The sequence below is a fragment of the Diabrotica undecimpunctata genome, chromosome 6, assembly GCF_040954645.1.
Source record: "Diabrotica undecimpunctata isolate CICGRU chromosome 6, icDiaUnde3, whole genome shotgun sequence".
Taxonomy (NCBI): domain Eukaryota; kingdom Metazoa; phylum Arthropoda; class Insecta; order Coleoptera; family Chrysomelidae; genus Diabrotica; species Diabrotica undecimpunctata.
This window is the reverse complement of record NC_092808.1, coordinates 114,844,692-114,865,579: the sequence shown is the minus strand read 5'-3', so window position 1 is coordinate 114,865,579 and position 20,888 is coordinate 114,844,692. Positions and strand designations below refer to the sequence as shown.

Sequence of the window (20,888 nt, the reverse complement as noted above, 5' to 3'; positions counted from 1 at the left end):
AAATTTTTTTAAATCAAGAGGAATAAAAACAATATTTATCCCCCAACAAAAACTTTCATCTCTTGTCCGATCAATCAAAGATAACATTCCAAATGAACAACACGGAATTTATGAAATTCCTTGTGCAGACTGCCCCGATTCTATATAGGCCAAACAAGAATCCAAAATAGGATTTATGAACATTCCATTTCTGTTCGCAATTCCGATTCAATTTCAGCTCTAGATCAACACCATATTCATACAGGTCACAAAATTGATTTTGAAAACTCCAGAACTATAGCTCCCATCCGCTTTTATAAACCAAGAATTATCCAAGAAGTCATAGAAATTGAAAAAAGGCCAAATTGCCTCAATAAAAGAGATGAAGGCATACGGTTACCTTCTACATGGAAACCTTTCATAAAAGAAAATATCGTCCCCTCCATCCTCGAATCAAAATTCCAGTGTCAGAAATGTTCGCTCCAACTCCCGCGACAATCCCCACGTTAACCCCTACGCCAACATCGAGTCAGGCCTCGTCACCATCGATAGTATAAATGTACTGTCCCCTGTTCCAAGTGGTAGTAGTGCAGTGAATATTTATCAGTGTAGTAGTGTCTGGGGTCTCGGGAGGACTGAGACCTCGAAAGCCCTGAAGAAGACATCAGAGAGGATGTCGAAAGCTCGAAACAATGCTCATAAAATTCTTCAAAAGGTAACTTCTAGATTAAAACTGCTAAAAGTTCAGAGAAGAATTCGTCCGACAAAGCCATGCCGTATATGTACGCAAGCAAAAAACGCGTTATTTCTGTCTAGCCTGTAACCCTTTGCGTGGAAGATTGTTTTTAAGAAGTTCCACAAACAATAAAATATTATTTTATTTCTTGAATTTGAATTATTTTCTGCATGCATTTTCTGTTCATGCAAGACAATATTAATTATTGTTTTTTTCCCAGAAGCCATCCATAGATATTAGCACTGATATATTCCGAGTTTAATCATAGCTGCACAAAAATGACAAGTAAATACAGTCCGAGATAACTCGTAGTTGACGTCCTAGAAAATAATGAAATCTACGAGTTATTTCGCAGTTGGCAGTCAACGTGTTAATCATCAATTGTATTTTACATTTTTGTTTTGATGTATCGATTTTCAACGTGGAAATCGTTTTTAATTTTTTTTTAAATAAAATGTATTACAAAAGTTAACAAAGGATTGTATTAAAGTAAATGGGAAGACAAACTACTTACCTTCGAAAATGTATTTAAAATCTGCTGTTTTTCCGTACTCTCAAGGTATTCAAACATCAAAAAAATTAAACTAACAACGTGTTTGCAACACCACTCTGGACCAACAAGCCACATATGAAGAATTTTGGTATATACATCAATCAGTTTGGAATCAGGTACTTTTTGTTTCATCTTTTCATTGAGGTTCGAAAAGAAGTTCTTCGTATCAAAATCAATTACTAGTGAGTAAAGGTGTTTAACCAACATTCGCGATTTCTTTTCAGAAATGTACTTAACATAATCTTCACAGATGTCATAGACGAGTTTGTTCAAATGAGTGTAGTACAGTTTATCGTCAGAAATTGTTTTGGAATGTTTATGTTTAGAATCTTGATTATCAGTTTCATCGCTGCTGAACTTAACCTAAAATATATTTATTATTTAAAGTAAAGATATGAATTGAATGTAGTTCAACTCAACAAATATTGGGTTACCATCCTGAATATGATGATCAAAGAAGCTACATGCTGCAAAAACACTGGCTGTAAAGGAAAATCCATGTGTTTTGCACTAAATAATAATATTAGTATAATATTAAATAGTAATATTTATTTCAAACATTTTTATTTAAAAATTCCTTTATATATATATATATATATATATATATATATATATTTATGTTTTAAAAAAAGGGTTCAATAGGCGGTACTGTAGACTAGCGCGAAGCTTTATATTAATCAACAAAATTGCTGCTTTTACTATCCTCTTCACAATTTCTTAATATTTTCAATCAAATTTCTGTTCAGCTGCAGTTTTTGTAGGTGTATCTTTTTTAACCTTTTTTATCGCATTCGCTGAAAGACCTTTTTTACGTTTCCTGTACAAAAAATTGTAAACCATTTCAAAAATCAAAATAACAAATTATGGTCATTTTTGGACATTTTGTATACCCAACGGCCACCCCCTCGTTAGGTACACAAATGGACTCTTCTGCTGTGAATGTATAAAATATCATAATGTTTACCCGTAACTCTCTTTATCGCACTTTAATACAACAGTCGAACTGATAATTGCAAAAATCCAACATTTTATTTATATGACATTATGAAAATATAAATAAATATTATTTGATATTAAATTTAATGATTATATAAACTGAATAAGATGTTTAAAAATAACAAGTTATATTAAAAAATATTTTTAAAATTTAAATAATATATTTAAAATGAAATAAAGCAATTTTATTATTTATCTATTTTTCATATTTTAAACAAATTTAATCAATTATGTTTGCTCCTAACTCCACCTGTTAACGTATTAACAAACCATACGTTGTTTACTTAGGACAAACTTGTCAAATTCAGACAAAATATTAATAATAAAATATAAATAAATATCATTTGATAGTATATTTAATTATTATATAAACTAAATGATGTTTAAAAATAAAATTGTATTTAATTTAATTACTATTTAAATGGGAATAAGTCACAATTAAAGGTTAAAGTACGTTTATTGACGTTTCAATTTCCCCTTCGCAAATCGTTATCAAAATACAAACATTAGTAAATTAAACAATATTTGTTTAATTTATATGAAATTGTTTTAAAACGAGAATTATTAAAAAAATTAAAATATGATTCAATGCTGGTATTAATCGGATGACATTTATGACTTGTATTAAATTTTGACAATCGTTACGAATCGAATCTTTTAGTGACAGATATTATTTTTTATTATTTTTTACTTCTCACTGAATGTCTATATTTTGTTAGTTATTTTGAATGCAATTTTTAATTTAAACCTGCTTAGAGTAAATATATGATGACTAGAAGCCTATTCTATGACGCTACCTGTGACTACGCCGTCTTGTGGCGCTAGTTACGTGACGCTCGCCTCAGCATTTTATTGTAGAGAAAACAAAGTAATACCACGCCAGTATAGAAGATTCGCTTCAAAAAGACCCTTTGAGTTACATCACAGAACGTTTTCGGACTAAAAAATCCATCATCAGTGCAGTTAACAGGTATACATTAGAGATACGCCACTAAATATGTGCGTAAAACCCCTTTAAATGATATTAAATTTATTATTTATTACATCTTTGCTAATAAATTCGTATGATGTTAAAGTTTTAAACAGATATACTGCATGGCAACGCAAGACTCTCAATTGGGGTTGCTGGCCCTAAGCCGTTGTCTCTATATGGACCCTAGGTAACAACTATCAATCATGTATACCTGGTAACTGCACTGATGATGGACTTTTTAGTTCGATAACGTTATGTGATGTATCCTGACAAGGTTTTTTTTTATAAATATATATACTTCCTAATCCTTTTACAAAGGATTTTTTAAATAAATTTTTTGTGATTTATGGTATACAACCAACTACAGGAAATTCAATTTCCTTGAGGATTTTAATATTTATTTATGTTTTGTCTTTCAATTAAACCACAAATAATTGTATGTTAATAACTTTTTTCGGAGCTTTTGATTTAGTTAAAACCCATTGTCCACTGGAATGGACCCTCTTGTCAAGTGGAAAATTATAAAAAACTTATAGAATTAGCTACAATTAAGTAATATATTTTTTTCGTTGATAAATAAATTGGACCTGAAAGGGTTAATGCAGATCTACTGATGTAGACGGACTACAAGCAGTGATATTAATTATTTTCAAGCCAAATTGAATTGTGACAAAAATATTTTTACAACTTACCTTAAACTGTTTCTTTGATTTATGGGTAACTTTCAATGACTGTAGTAGATCCAACTGCTTATCAGCGATCTTTTCTACGCTATGTCCAGGTAATTCCTTAACATTAAACAAAGTATCTCTAAAAACATCTCTAATATTTTCTAAAAAGAATTCTAGGCAAACATTTAGGTACTCGGAGTCAAAGTTGCGGCTCCAATGCTGTATTAACGTCGATATTTGATTAAACAAGGTTTTATAGTTTACTTGATCTTCAATTAGACACCATTCTACTGAATTAACGAGATGCGCTTTTATTAAAGTTTTACAAAAAGGAAGATCAGATTGCCTTTTTAAAATCACGTATTGAAGGCACTCCACGAAAGCTGTGGCTACCGCTACCGATTCTGAACGACTAGAAACAGTGGATTTTTGATTGAGCCTAAAAAGGAAAATTACAGATTTTTATTAAAAATAAGGAAATATAAAATATATCAAAATACAAATCGTATTTTTAGTTTTTTTAATTTTTCTTAAACTTGCCGTATTAACTCTCTATGTGTTAAAAATGTCACTTTTAGGTTTTTATCTACCTTAGTTTTTTATTAGCCTTTATATTTAGCCGGGTAAACAGCTACACATATAGCCCAGGGAAATAAGCATTTTTTCATGACACTCGTCCGGCCAGGCAAACGACAGTTGTTTTGAGTAGTATGGTCCTCTGTAACAAAAACTATATGTTTCCTGCAGTCGATTTTTTGGACTTAATTAGTTATTAACAAATTAAAGTCAAAAAACGGAAAATTTTTGCTTTTTTCGTCCATCAGCAAAAAGTGAAGCATTTTAGACAAATTTTAGAAGAGAAGAAACTTATAAGTCATATAAAAACCTTTAAAATGGCGTTTTCTAAATGTTTTTATCCTTATTTGTTGCTTGGAAAGTTGCAAAATAAGTCAAAAATTTCGTTTTTTTATAAATGTTAATAACTTTTTTGAAAATAAACTTATAACATTTATATTTCATGGAATGCTGTGCCTTGTAGTGCTTAAAATATGGTTAAATTTGGTTATTTCAAAGTGATCAGTCAAATAGTTTAAAAGTTATTTTATTTGTTTATCCCAAATTAATTTTTTTTGCAACAATATAAGTCAGAAAATTATATAGTTTTATTAATTGTAAGGGTAGTTTCTGGAAGAAGAAGACTTGTTCTATTATTAACATTAAAAAAAAAATTAAGAAAATTAATTTTAAATATTGCAAAATAATTTTGCAAAAACATGTCGCTTTGTTGCTTATAAACAATTAGAATAACTTTTTAACCATTGCCTGCAAGAATATTATTTTTTTATATTTAAGAAGCCTGAATTTTTTCACACATTTAAAAAAAAATTGACCTAAAATAATTTGGGACAAAGTTAGCCTCTTTTTTTTTATTATATTCATAGCAGCTTTGTTTATAATAATTAATAAATCTAATTAGCGTCATGTAAAAGAAAATACTTTATAGTTTTAACGTAGCAAATTCTAAAAAGATTGCCCTGCAACGAAATCGTCCACAAAGCTTCAAAATGTGGTCCTTAAAATCGGCTGGCTTCAAAACTCACGGAAGCCGAAGGGAGGGGGAAGGAGCTGTTAGCTGTATCGCTGGTTCTTATTCTTGGGTTTTAACGTTCCTTTTTTAATTTGTATGTACTGTTTGCGTACATTACGAATATGCATTATTTCAATAAATTGTTAAATAAACTATCTAATTTGCTTCAAATTTTTTTTTCAATTTTTATTATAATATTTGAGATAATTTTTATTTAAAAACATAAATATTTATAATTAGTTTATACCTCTTTAATAAAATTGTAAATAATTTATTTATAATAGATTTTATGAAAACAACAAATTGTCCTATTCAATTGTTTCTAAAAATAGTATTGCTTTGGAAATATTCGTATAAGTCGTCCCAAAAATGCAACTCAGTAATATTGGCAATATAATTTTAAAGTCATCTACTTTAAAATATATGTTTATATATATATATACATATAAACATATATATATATATATATATATATATATATATATATATATATATATATATATATATATATATACAGGGTGATTGATTAGTGTAAGGATTAGTTTTAAAATTAGTTACAATCTTACAGGCTCTTCCATAAGATGGTGGCAGACCAAACTTTTGTTTTTTTCTGCTTCACTTCCCCATCACAACAATGTAAAGTTTTATTATATTATACCGGGGATTTAAAAAGTTCTAACCAATATTACCTGAAAATCGTATCAAGTTTAACTCCCTGTATAATTAAAAAGGAGTATAGGAACATTGATATATTGCAACCATAGTTTTTTAATAATTGTTAAAAATTATAAAACATATTTGTTTTTATAATATTCGTTAAATCAAATACAGGGTAAGTCAAAATGCAAGTACATTATTTTCTTGGTAATTTTAAATAGAACACCCTGTATTTTATATCACTATCAAAAAGTACTAATATCGTACTTCAATTTTTATAAAGTACTCCCTATACCTAAAGTTATCAGTTTTCTAGATATTTTTATTTTTCTATCAAAGTATTAATTTGGTAGATATTTTAACGTTTACCAATAATTATTTTGAGTCGGCCATGATTGATTTGTCAGAAACTGACAGTTTGACATTATTGTTTATTAATTCAGTATTGGGATACACCGTAAATTAGCAACAATTATTATTTAGTAATTCAGTAATTAATTCAATTTAAATTAGCAATAATGAATTTTACTACTGATGAAATGGTAGATATGATCTGGATATTTGGGGAATGCAATAAAAATTCATTACTATCAGCTAGAACTTATCAAGAATGGTTTTTAGATAGGCAGCAACCTAGACAAGATACATTTGAAAAAATGAAAGATCGATTTAACCGCACTGGTAAGGTGGTCCCAAGGTCACCGGAATTCAATAAAATGGACTCATTTTTCGGGGGTTACGTTAAGAACGAAGTATATAAAATACCACCAACAAGAAGGGATTATGAAAAATAGAATCCGAATTGCATTTCAAAATATTTCTTTACAAATGCTTAGTAGGTAATGTAAGCAACTCTTTCAATCACCGCTTTCAAGTATGCACAGATGTTTTGGGAGGTCATTTTGAACACCTTACTTAAGTAAGATAAGTTAAAATTACTATTATTTTTTATAAATTTTATTTCAAATAAATTGTTTTCTTTTATGTGTCGCTATTTCGTTACTGAATTAATAATTATTATTGGTAAACGTTAAAATATCTACCAAATTAATACTTTGATAGAAAAATAAAAATATCTAGAAAACTGATAACTTTAGGTGTAGGGACTACTTTATAAAATTTGAAGTACGATATTAGTACTTTTTGATAGTGACATAAAATACAGGGTGTTCTATTGAAAATTACCAAGAAAATAATGTACTTGCATTTTGACTTACCCTGTATTTGATTTAAGGAATATTATAAAAACGAATATGTTTTATAAGTTTTAACAATTATTAAAAAGCTATGGTTGCAATAGATCAATGTTCCTATACTTCTTTGTAATTATACAGGGAGTTAAACTTGATACGATTTTCAGATAATATTGGTTATAACTTTTTAAATACCTGGTATAACATAATAAAACTTTACATTGTTGTGATGTGGAAGTAAAGCAGATTTCAAATTTAAAATAAAATACAGGGTGTTCCATTTAAAAAAACATAAGTTTGGTCTGCCACCATCTTATGGAACACCCTGTAAGATTGTAACTAATTTTAAAATGTGCAGTTTAAATCTGCCTACAATTTTTGTCAATAACTTTTTTTGTAATTCTTACTATAACAGATCTACTGAGATTTCTTAATTGTTATAAACAAAGCTGCTATGAATTAAATAAAAAAAGAGGCTAACTTTGTCTCAAATTATTTTAGGACAATTTTTTTTTCTTTTAAATTTGTAAAAAAATTTAGGCTTTTTAAATATAAAAAAATAATGTTCTTACAGGCAATGGCTAAAAAGTTATTCTAATTGTTTATAAGCAAAAAATCGACATGTTTTTGCAAAATTATTTTGCAATATTTAAAATTAATTTTCTTAATTTTTTTTTAATGTTAATAATAGAACAAGTCTTCTTCTTCAAGAAACTATCATTACAATTACTAAAACTATATAATTTTCTGACTTATATTGTTGCAAAAAAAATTAATTTGGGATAAACAAATAAAATAACTTTTAAACTATTTGACCGATCGCTTTGAAATTTTAACAATATTTTAAGCACTCATAGACACAGCATTTTATAAAATATAAATGTTATAAGTTTATTTTCAAAAAAGTTATTAACATTTATAAAAAACCGAAATTTTTGACCTATTTTGAAATTTCCTAAGCCACAAATAAGGATAGAAACATTTAGTAAACGCCATTTTGAAGGTTTTTATATGACTTAAAAGTTTCTTCTCTTGTAAAATTTGTTTAAAATGCTTCACTTTTTGCCGATAGACGAAAAAAGCAAAATTTTTCCGTTTTTTGACCTTAATTTGTTAATAACTAATTACGTCCAAAAAATCGACTGCAGGAAACATGTAGGTTTTTGTTACAGAGGTCCATACTACTCATAACAACTGTCGTTTGCCTGGCCGGACGAGTGTCAAAAACAGGGTACTTTTTTTGCTCATTTCCCTGACCTAATAGCTTGGTACAAACATAAACAATCAATGGCACCACTCTAATGAAATAAAATAGCGCAAAAGAAAAGCAAGATCAGCGTTCGTAAAGATGAATTCTCTTTTCAAAGTGACAATTCACCATTTCGTACCAAAATCTCTATCATCAGATGCTATGTATTTTCTATGTTATTATATGGACACTTTCTGAAGCTTCTTTAAGAAAGTTCGAGGCCTTCGCAATGTGGTGTTATAGACGCATCAGAATTTCATGGGTGGATCGTGTGAGTAATGTTAAGGTCCAACGTAGAATGGGTGAGATTATTAACACAATCAAAGAGCGCAAATTAGAATATATTGGCCATTTTATGAGAAATGAACAGATATATGGCTTGTTACAACTCATTCTTCAGGGCAGTGTATTTTGAAAGAGAGGACCAGGGAGAAGAAGATTATCTTGGCTTCAAAGTCTGAGAACATGGTTCAATACATCTACAACCGGACTATTCGAATAGCTGCAAGCAAAGTTAGGATAGCCAGGCCGATCCCCAACATCATAGGCACCATTTTATTTACCATTCTGGGCTTTGTCTCTCCTCACCCCCTTAAAAAGCTTCTTTCATTGGCACTTTCCAAAATACTAAATTATTAGAGATACTAAGAAGAGCAACTATCGACGATAGATATATTAATTTGATTTTCAATTCCAAACAGAACGTTACTCTAAAGAATATTTATACACGCTTTGAGTATTTTGTGGGAGTACGTCCAACTTGTATTTTTGGTCCTCTATTTAATATTTACGCTAAGGATATCCGCAGTAAACCATTGTAGGATGACATTAGTGGTATTTCTTTTCTTTTTTTGTATTCTAGCCTTGGTGTAGAGTATAGAACCTTTAGCCACGTAATTACATATAAATATTAGTATTCATTCATTCAGGATTGTACAGGGAGGGCACTTTTCACGATGAGGGGTTCATCAGAGTGACTTCATTATAACACACAAGACATAAATCACGGTTAGATAGGTGGGCAACAAATAGGTACACATACAAAGGAAATATCCATTCAAATGATCAACTTTTTCATTCACACCTTTAATTTAATTTTTTGCAGAAATACCATAATCAATTTAAAAAATGTTGTATTGTCTTCACTTCTTAATGGTACATTTAAGTTTAATAGCATCTCCACACTCACATCTGTCTATTGGGAGAAGTTCGATTTTGTGTAGATGCTTCGGAAAACATCCATGATCTACTTTAAATCTTAGGATGGCGACACTGTATTTCTACTTAGTGCAACAACTTTGTAAAATTGGTTCGCAGCAACTGTTGGTTGTAATTTAAAACAAATCAGTGCCTGTAGTTTCACCGAACTGAATCCAAAGTCTATCCCATTTAAACTAAATAGGCTGTTTTACATATGCAAGGAGATCACATGTGTTAAATTCTTCAATCAATATATGTGGGTGCTTTAGTGGATTTTAAGTAACCGTCATTTTTGTCAAAATCGAGTTTTTTATAAATTTGAAGTTGCTGCGTTTTGCTCTACCTTCTGATAGTTTTAAAACTAACATCGGACCATAAATAAGGAAAATACGGCATTAGCAAAACACAGTAACTGACAGTCCACCGAGGCTTCTCCCAGTGCAAAACACAGTAACTAACAAAAGCCATATCACAACCAAGTAATTGCTACGTAGTTACTGGGTTTTGTAATGGTTTTTGTAGTTACTGTGTTTTGATTTGAGAAATCGTCTTCAATTTATGCGGAATGTCCAACCCCTCCTACTCTGTAACCATGTAACTGTAAACACAGCGTGTTTTTCAAGCAGTTCGAATCTACTCACCAATCATATTCTAGCGATAGCGAAAATTATGACGAAATTAAAATTAAGGCAAAAAAAAAGAAAATTGAATACCAAGAAAAGCCAGTTCAGGAGTCATGTCAGGTAAGTAAGGGTATTGAGTAATGTGGTTTAGGACATTAAAATGATGTATAGGTACAATCAAATTAAATTAAATAATTTTTTAGGATGAGACAAAGAGAACAATAATGTTACGGCTGAATCACCCAATGTCCTTCTGCAAAGTAAAGAAGATACTTTGTTTGTTGGTTAGTTTTTGGTTTATTTTTTAATTAAGTAAATTTACTATTTACTTTGTATTGTTTTAAGTTAATAGTACTGAGACAGAAATAATCAACGAAGTGAATCGAACAACACAAACAAGGAAGAATAAACATAGACCAAGGGAAAAAGAAAAAAATGAAAGGGATAAGGAAAAGCATCCTATGAGAGCCGTGTGTGAAGGTAAATGTGGTAGGATGTGCAAAAAAATAACAGAAGAACATTGGAACAATATCTGGATGGAGTACTGGAATTTAGCGTACACGAGTAGACGAAAGTGGTTGTATAAACAAAAGAAGCTTGGTTCTGTTAAACGTAGAACCCAGTCAGCAAAACGTAAGAGGTGTGAATCAAGGCGTTACACTTTACCGCTAGAAAATTATACTGACATGGAGGTATGCAGATATACTTTTTTGAATACCTTAGGGTATTAACGATTCTGTAATAACCGAATTAGTAGCAGTAATTAATCAGATCAAGGAACGTAGAGGTTGATGCCGTAAGCATATTGAGTCATTTAAGCAATCAGTGAGTCATTATCGTAGAAAAAATGCCACTAATTTTAGGTATTTACCGACAGAGTTGACATATAAGAAAATGTTTGATGCTTTTGTAACAAAACATCCCTCTGTAAAATCGAAGTATACCGTCAAGTTTTAAAGGAAATGAATATTTCACTTTGCCAACCCAAATCGGATATCCGTGAAGAATGCAAAATGTTAAAGAACACGTTGGAAAATAAAGAAGACGATAAAATTCAAGATCAGCTAAATTCCCACCGTACTAAAGCAGAAAAGACTCTACCGAATTCTACTCTAGACTATAAAAAAGACTCTACCGAAATAGCAAGTTCGACGAAAAGTATATACTCTATGGATTTACAAAAAGTGATTATTTTGCCTATTATGCCTCAAAGGAAAAGTGCAATTTTTACTAGCCGACTTGTTGTATTTAACCTTACTTTTGCTACTTTAAGTAAACAATCTAAAAATAACAGATTCTGTGAACTCTGGCACGAAGCTTTAGGTGGACGTAAGGCTGAGTCGATTGTTGACGCTTTATTAGAAGTAATAAGAAAAGAAAGAGATGTCTCTCATTTTGTATTTTGAGCAGATAACTGGTCATCCCAGAATAAAAATTGGGTTCTATATACTTCCTTGATAACTGAAGTCAATCATTCTTCCGGACCACAGGAAATCGTTATAAGATATCTTACAAAGGGCAATACGCACATGTCTGCTTATGGAATTCATGGCAATATCGAGCAAAAAATACTAAGAAACAGAAATATCTATGATTTTCAGGAACTGACTTAACTTGGAATAACTCTGGAAAAAATGTAGAGGTACTTGAGTTAAAAGAGTTTCACTTGTGGCAAAATAAAAAAATGACACCAACTAAGAAACTAGAGGATCTTTTAAAGGGTTTTCTATTACAAAATCTGGTAGAAGTTTTTTTTACACGAGGAAGTAATTGTATAAAATATAAAACAGATTTTGAGGACGATTATCAGGAATTAGATTTTATACAAAAAAAAACACTGTCCAAGCACGTTTACGCCCAAAATTTTAAATATTCTTGGAATCTCAAGCGACAAAAAGGCACTCATTTTGAAAAACCTAGTACCATTAATGCTTAATTTCGGAAAACCGAAAGTTCTTTTGACAAAGCCTACCAGACTCAGAAACATCTTTAGACTTGGTGGAGCATGAACAAATGGATGTCATAGATTCCAATATTTAAATAAAACATATCGGTTCTTTTGCTTATTTCGTTTCTATTGTTTAGTTTTCTGCTGTTACCAAACCGATGTGTGTCTAGTTTATTCTTTTTGTCATTTTAGTAATATTATTTGTTTTTGTTTTAAGTACAGATTTGTTTTTTTTTTGTTAGTTCCTAATTTTTAATCACAGTTTTTACATTAGTACGTTTTTGTTTTATATTCTGTATTTTATTAAAATAAATATTGTTTTATCATATTGTTTTAATTTATTTTTGCAAAACACACTAACAGCACTTACTGTTCTGAAAAATTGAGTATTTTTAAGTATGTACTAAATTACAAAACATGGCAAAGGCAACTACTGTGTTTTGTTATGGAAAAATTTATTTAAAATCTATGCAAAATTAGTTTTCACTTGCGATCTCTACTTCTAAGGCGGGTTATTCCTTTCAATAATATTTTAAAAAACGTGAATAGAGGTTGTCTAACACACCGTCAAGTTTTTGTTTGAATTTATTTAATAATTTCTTACAGCTTGTACATTTTATAAAAATCGAATTTTCTCCATTGTTGTAAAAATGCAATTAATGTGTTTTGCCATGAGACAGCCGAATTACCCTTGTGAATGTCTGTATGTCCTTTAACCCATACGAATTTAACATCATATGATAAAGCTGATAATTTTAGAAACTGTTGAAAAATGTTTAATATGAATACATTGCTGTTAATTGTGACTTTAAAGTTTTGTAATGCATTTAATACTGATAATGAATCAGTGCACACGACAATTTTGTTGTGGTATTTCTTTCAACTGTATTAAAATATTCTACTTGAGGCATGTAGATGATACTATGATTACTTCTACGTTACTGATTGAATGAAATTGAAATCTGGGAATTAACGAGACAATATAAATACTGAATAATAATTGAAATCGTAGAGTTAGTCCAAACTAAGTTTTTATTGTCAAGTATTAAATAAATATTATAAATTATTTATGTTTTAGTGTTAGTGTAAATGAATCATGAAATCAATTTTCAAAGTTAGAGTATCTCAAAGAAACCCAAAACTTTATGAGGTCTATAAAACTTATGAATATTTTAACTTTATAGTTTCAACAATATCATTTTCAATGATTTCCAATCTGATAATAACGCCTGATTTATTAAAAAAAAAAAAGATAACTTAGAGTTGTTATACTTACCCTAACCATAGATTTTCAAAAAATAAGTTGTAAAATTGGGGTGCATTATCATCAATTGTCTGAGGTAGATGAGATATTAAAGGCAACAAACTTGGGTATATAATTGAGGCATTTCCTTGACCTCCTTGTTTGAGAATCTTCCACAATTTTGGTAAAAATAATTTTTCTATATTTATGTATGTCCACCAATCCTAAAAATAGAGCATTTTAAATTTTACATTTGTTAAATAAATGGTGCACTGTATACCCATGTTCGTTCGCCAACCAGGGCACAGATACCCTGGTTGACCAAGTCAGCAGCAACGGTTTCTACACAATAGCCTATGCAGACGATATTGCTGTCCTGCAAAGCGGTAAGTTTGAGAACACACTATGTGGGAGAGTACAAGTTGCTCTCCGGCTAATAAAAACATGGTACAATTAACACTGACTATCTATAAATCCTAAGAAAACAGAGATGGTCCTCTTTACCAGGAAAAGGAGAATCACGGGCTTAATACCCCCAAGGTTCTAAACTACAGTCTAAATTTTTCTGACGAGGTGAAGTACCTTGGTATTACCCTTGACAGGAAGTTAACATGGAACTCACACTTAGATGGTAGAGCTAAAAGAGCATATATTGCCTATCAGCAGTGTTGACGAACAGTCGGACGCACCTGGGGCCTTTCGCCCAGGGTGATCGCCTGGGTCTACACTGCTGTCATTAGGCCAATGCTAACTGACGGAGCTATTGCTTGGGTACCAAAAGTGCTACAGGCAACAGCGATTAACAAACTAAACAATATTCAGCGGATGGCTTGCATAAATATAACAGGTGCCATAAAAAAAACACCAACTGCTGCAATGGAGTTGATCATTGGCATCACGCCTCTAGATATATATGTCAAAGAGGTGACGCTAGTGACAATGATGCGACTGCGCTCAGCTGGTGCAAACCTTGATGTAGGAATGGGACAATTGAGAACTCGTTTCTGGCGGGGAGAGCTGGATGCGCTACCACTGATATAGGCAGGCTGCGACTCAATTGAACCAAAGTTTGTCTTTAACAAACCCTACAAAATAGAAACAAGACAGTATAGGGAGACAAACGTGGCAAATGCCTATTGCATATACACCGATGGTTCCAAAATGAATGAAGGCTCAAGATGCGGGATATACTCCAGATCACTGAACCTAAGAATAAAGTGGGGTATGGGCAAAAATGCCAGCGTAGTTCAGACAGAACTAACTGGTATCTCCATAGTCGCAAATGAGATAACTCAAAAAGGTATAGCAGGGAAAATTATAATGATCTGCACAGATAGCAGACAAGCGCTACTAACCTTGAATAGACCACGTGTCACATAAGGTTTAGTAATGGAGTGTCACGAGTCACTAACTCAAGCTTCGGATGGTAATACCATCATCCTGAGGTGGTTTAAAGGACATAATAGGAATAAAGGCAACCGCATTGCTGACCAATTATCTAGGAAGGCGGCAGACCTAAGACTCTTAGGACCTGGGGATCTTTTTGGTTGGTCAACTACAACAATCGCGGAAATTGTCAAATGTCACTCCCATACGCAAACCGTAAAAAGATGGGAAGAAGGGCAAGGATATAAACTTGCCAGGATAACACTAAGTAACCTTGAAGAGTTAGCATCAAAGAAGTACTTGGGAATGACCAGGAAAAACCTAAGTTTGACAGTTGGTTTTTTAACTGGTCATTGTCAACTAAGCAAACACCTCCACACACTGGGGCTAGCAGATACACCTCTATGTAGGAAATGTGAACGAGAAGACGAAATTGTAGAGCATGTCCTATGTGAATGCCCAGAGTTATCGTTAATACGAGAGTACGCGTTCGGCGAGTCCTGGCCCACACCTGCCCACATAAGAGAGATGTCTCTTGGTGACTTGTCCTCCTTCCTAGAAATGGCAGGATGGACAATGGGCTAAGGGTGACAGCGCCCTGGGAGGATGTACAATGCGTCAATTGTGGCCTAAGTGCTGTGAAACTTAACTCGCCCTCCCTACTCTACAGATACACATACCCATGTTTGTATATCGGCCCCGAGTTATCTAAGGCATTAAATATCTTAACACTTTAGGCAACAGGACCCGAATTTGAAAAATTGTATGCCAATCCATTATACTGTTTTGACATAAAGATATGATGCTTTATGTTAAGAATAATTAAATAATTTTTTATGCATGTTATTTAACAGCTACATGGTTTTTTGAAAGCAAAAGTGTCCAAGATAGTAATAGCAATAATCCAAGAAAATAATTATTTCTCGGAACTTCGCAATAGCCACGAATTTGGCCAGCGTTTCCGTTAATGTATACCTAGAGTAAGAAAACCTATACGTTTTCTGCAGAAATTTCGGCGCTGTTTTTTTTTAAGTATATATTAACAATTTAAGTCGAAAAATATAATTTTTTCGAATTTTCGTTTATACTTTTATGTTAATACTCTTCCCTGAAAACTGTTTATACTTAAATATAAACATTTTATATGTTGAGAAATAGGAAAATCTTCAAAATGGCGTATTCTCAAATTTTTACACTAAATTGTTACTCCAAAAAAAAACAGCAAAATAATGCAAAATCGTTAATTGTTTATAACTTTTATAAAAATTAACTTTTCTGATTGTTTCCAAAGGGGAATCTTGTAATATCTAACAAATCCCCAAAATTTCAGCTCGATCTACTAATTAATTTAAAAATTGTTTATCCCAGAGGTCATTTTTTGTAATAACATAAAATAATGAAGATACCATAATTCTACAGGCACCATATGAAAGGTGAAAACTTTTATTTTTAATATGCAACAAAACAGTTAAAAAAAATTATTTTTATAAGCAAAAATTGTTTGCAAAGATACTAATCACATATTTATAGACTACAAAGCAACCTAAAACTCTGTGAATAGAAGAGAAATGTTTAAAGCAATGGCAGAGCTGGGAATACCAAATTAGTTGGTAAATTTAACAAAAATAACTCTTGAAAAAGTTTAATGTAGAGTACGAATTCGTGGGGAACTGTCTGAACCTATAACGGGCTGCGCCAGGGAGACACTCTCTCATGTATACTGTTCAATCTGGTTCTGAAAAAAGTAATCAAATCGTGTCACGTGTCACAAATCTCAACCATTGGTTCACTATACAATAAATCAGTGCAAATCCTTGCCTATGCTGATGATATCAATATTCTTGGGAGAATGGAAAACGCGGCACGAGAGGCGTATGTAGCATTAAAAGAATCAGCTACAAAAATATGTAGGTTTAATAATAAACACGACGTCATCGAAGCAGTGAACGAATTTGTATAGCTGGCAGCGCTCCTTAACATTGAAAATAACATCCTTCTTAAATCCCCAATTATATCGAGAAATACGAAAATAAAACTCTATAAAACAATAATCCGCCCAGTCCTAACATATGGTTCAGAGACCTGGACTATTACAAAAAGTAATAAAAGCATGTTGGGATGTTTAGAAAGAAAAGTACTTAGCGGTGAATGGACCACTAAGTACTTTTCTACTTTGGAGCGGTGAATGACAATGGAGTGTGGAGAAGACGATACAACTTCGAACTTTATAGAATATAACAGGAACCAGAGATCGTAAAACATATTAAGATAGGACGTCTGAGGTGGATAGGGCATGTAATGCGGATGGAACAAAATGACCCAGTAAAAAAACGCTCCTGGATAGACCCATTGTTCAGAAAAGAAGAGGAAGACCCAGAACAAGGTTCCTTGATAACATCAATGAAGACATGAGAAATATGGGAATACATGCTTGGCGGAGGAAGGCGATGGATATGGACGACTGGAGAGAAATTCTTAAGGAGGATAGGACCCACGTGGGGTTGTAAAGCCAAAATGATGATGAACAATTCGAATAACTTTTAAACTATTATTCGTGCACGAAATATTTTTTCTTATTTGAAAAGCTGACAATTTTTACACGAATTTAAACAAAAAAAGTTACTCTGGAATGATTAGGTAAAAAGTAGGGATTTTTTCATTCAATTTGTTTATAATAATTAACAAATGTAATTAGACTCATTTTAAAGATACAACTTAAAGTTTCATTATACAAATTTTAAAAACGATTAAACTTAAACAGCATTGTTTGTGAGTGTTAAAAAATGAGACTGAAATGAAGATGTCAGAACCTGTGGAGGGAAAACTACAAATTCAAGCATTCAAAAAATGAAAAAGAACTTCAAAATAATGTAAGTTTCTGTCTCTCCAGTTCTAGTTGATGAATTTTTATCTTTTTTAATTTATTTGTACTTTTTGTGTACACTACAAATATGAAATGTGTTAATAATACTATGGGGTTCAAAGGAGTAGTGAGGCGCAATATAAGATGTTGCTTCCAGATAACATCTCTAGCCTCTCCTACTCAATTCCTATCCTCACCTCCAAGAAGTGTGATCTTGATCACACGGGTGAATCCCGGTAAACCTGAGCAACCCTATTGGAGATTGGGTAACCAACCCCAATGGAAGGTAGGGTCAGGGCGGATGAGGAAGGGAGAAAGCATAGCTTGTTCAGAAGCTATAGCCAGCAGCCCTGGCACTGGACTCGGGTGCAATAGGCCGATAACCTGTTCACCTTAAACTCAGCTATCACGAATGCTACGAACAATGAACTAACCGGACGGACCAACGGACAACGACCAAAGCTACGGAATAAGGACTTAATGATGGATTTGCGACTGGGAACCTGGAATGTCCAAACCATGCTGCAGGCAGGCAAAATGCAAAGTATTGCACAGGAACTATTGAAGTACGAAGTAGACATAGCAGCTCTCCAAGAAATCAGATTTAAAGGGCATGGTTGCATAAATAAAAAAGAATACAGTATGTACTACTGTGGAGCAGAAAGACAAGGAGACTTTGGAGTGGGTTTTATGGTAAACCATAAATACCGCAGGTCAGTATTGGGTTTTACTCCAGTTAATGAAAGAATATGCAAAATACGTCTAAGGGGAAAATTTCATAATGTTACAATTATTAATATCCATGCCCCAACAGAAGCAGCAGATGAACTAGTAACCGACCAATTCTATGACCAACTACAAGTAGAATGTGAAAACGCACAGAAGAGAGATGCAGTTATAGTTCTGGGTGATATGAACGCGAAGCTGGGAAAAAATATATGCAGAATCCTTTGGTAAGCATAGTTTACATGATATTACCAGCAACAACGGTATGAGAGTGGCACAGTTGGCAATGGCAAACAAACTAAGAGTTGTTAGTACGTGTTTTCCCCATAAAAATATTCATAAAGGAACCTGGATGATACCTGGTACTAATAAATTTAATCAAATTGATCACATATTAATATCTAAGCGGTGGGCAACCTCCGTAACAGATGTTAGAACATATAGAGGCGCAAATTGCGATTCGGACCATTTCTTGGTTATATCGAAGATAAAACAAAGAATATCAATGGTAAGAAAAGAGAAAGGCGCCAAACAAAGAAAATGGAATACATATATGTTTAAAAATCCTAAAAAGAAGAATGAGTACCAGCAGAAAATAAAAGTAATATTAAATGAAAGAGGAGAACAAAACAACATTGAAGAAGAATGGAATATCATCAAAACGACAATTACAAATATGGCAAAGGAAACATTAGGTGAAACCTCAAGCCAAAGAAACGAGGAATGGTTTGACCAAGATTGCCAACAAGTAATAAATAGCAAAAATATAGCTAGACAGAAATGTCTACAAAGGGATTCCCGATCGAATAGAAAGGCATATGAAGAACTCAGAAAAGATGCAAAGAAAATATGCAGAAGGAAAAAGAGAGAAATGTTGAATAGAAAAATACAACAAATTACAGATTATAATAACAGAAGAGAGGCTAGAAAATTTTACAAGGAAATCAAGCAATGCACCCAAGGATACATAACAAGATCAACAGTTTGCAAGGACAAAAATGGGGCAATTATCAGCGAGAAAGAGGAAATAATGGAAAGGTGGAAGGAGCATTTTCAAGAGCTGTTAAACCCAGAAAAAGAACAAAACGAAGATGAAGAGATAATTCACCACACAGCAGAACAACTAGTTGAGCAACCAACATTGGAAGAAACGATAAACGTCATAAAACATCTAAAAAATAACAAAGCACCTGGCACAGATGGAATAACTGCAGAACTGATAAAGAATGGTGGACATGCGCTATGGAGGCGTATCCACAAACTAATCGACCGCATATGGACACTAGAAGTCATCCCAGAAGATTGGAAAGTGGGAATCATACTTCCTATGTACAAAGGGGGAGACAAACGACTCTGCAAAAATTATAGGGGCATAACAGTTTTAAATGTCATCTACAAGATATTATCAGGAATTATATATAGCCGCCTGGAATCGTTTTCGGAGGAGATTATTGGTGAATACCAATGTGGCTTCAGACCAAAGAGGTCAACTATAGACCAAATACATATGTTAAGAGGTATACATGAAAAATGTGTTGAATATAACATACCTATTTACAACTTGTATATCGATTTCAAACAGGCGTTTGATGGAGTAGATCGACAAAAGATGTTAAAGCAACTATCTATGTTAGGGATACCCAATAAGTTGGTTAAACTTATACGAATGACTGGAGGGTTCCAAAGCTATGGTGAGAATAGATGAAGATATGACGCAGGCCTTTGATATTGAAAATGGAGTTAGACAAGGGGATGCCTTATCAACAACACTTTTTAATCTAACTTTAGAAGCTGTTGTTAGAAAACTGGATGTAAACGGCTATATTAATACAAGATCTATGCAAATATGCGCATATGCGGATGATGTTGCCATAATAAGCCGCAACAAAAGGGTATTGAGCGAAAAAGTCATAGAACTGAAACGAGAAGCTGCTACGTTTGGTCTATATATAAATGAAAGCAAAACAAAATATATGGAGTGCACAAAATCGAATGAACATGAGAATCTGAAGGTAGACAACCATACCTACAAATATGCCTCCACTTTTCCCTACCTAGGCTCAATAATAAATGACAACAACAACATCAGTCAAGAAATACAAGCACGGATTCTTAGCGGTAATAAGTGTTTTTATGCATACAAAGACTTAATGAAAAGTAAGTTACTGAATCGTGAGTCTAAGCTGAGAATCTACAAAACAGTAATTAGACCAGTGGCCACATATGGATGTGAAACGTGGACCCTCTCAACCACTGATGAAAATCAACTGAGAATATTTGAGCGCAAAATACTAAGGAAGATAT

General features: G+C 32.3%; 1 protein-coding gene across 1 annotated transcript in view; it reads right to left on the bottom strand.

The window, feature by feature from the left end:
* Positions 1-20,888, bottom strand: part of Ltn1 (E3 ubiquitin-protein ligase listerin) — a 93,833-nt gene that overhangs the window by 46,659 nt on the left and 26,286 nt on the right. The window contains exons 6-8 of the mRNA XM_072535185.1: positions 13,643-13,833; positions 3,930-4,347; positions 1,230-1,631 (exon numbers count right to left, since the gene is read on the bottom strand). Coding sequence (XP_072391286.1) covers positions 1,230-1,631; positions 3,930-4,347; positions 13,643-13,833 — 1,011 coding nt within the window. The remainder of the gene's footprint in view (positions 1-1,229; positions 1,632-3,929; positions 4,348-13,642; positions 13,834-20,888) is intronic.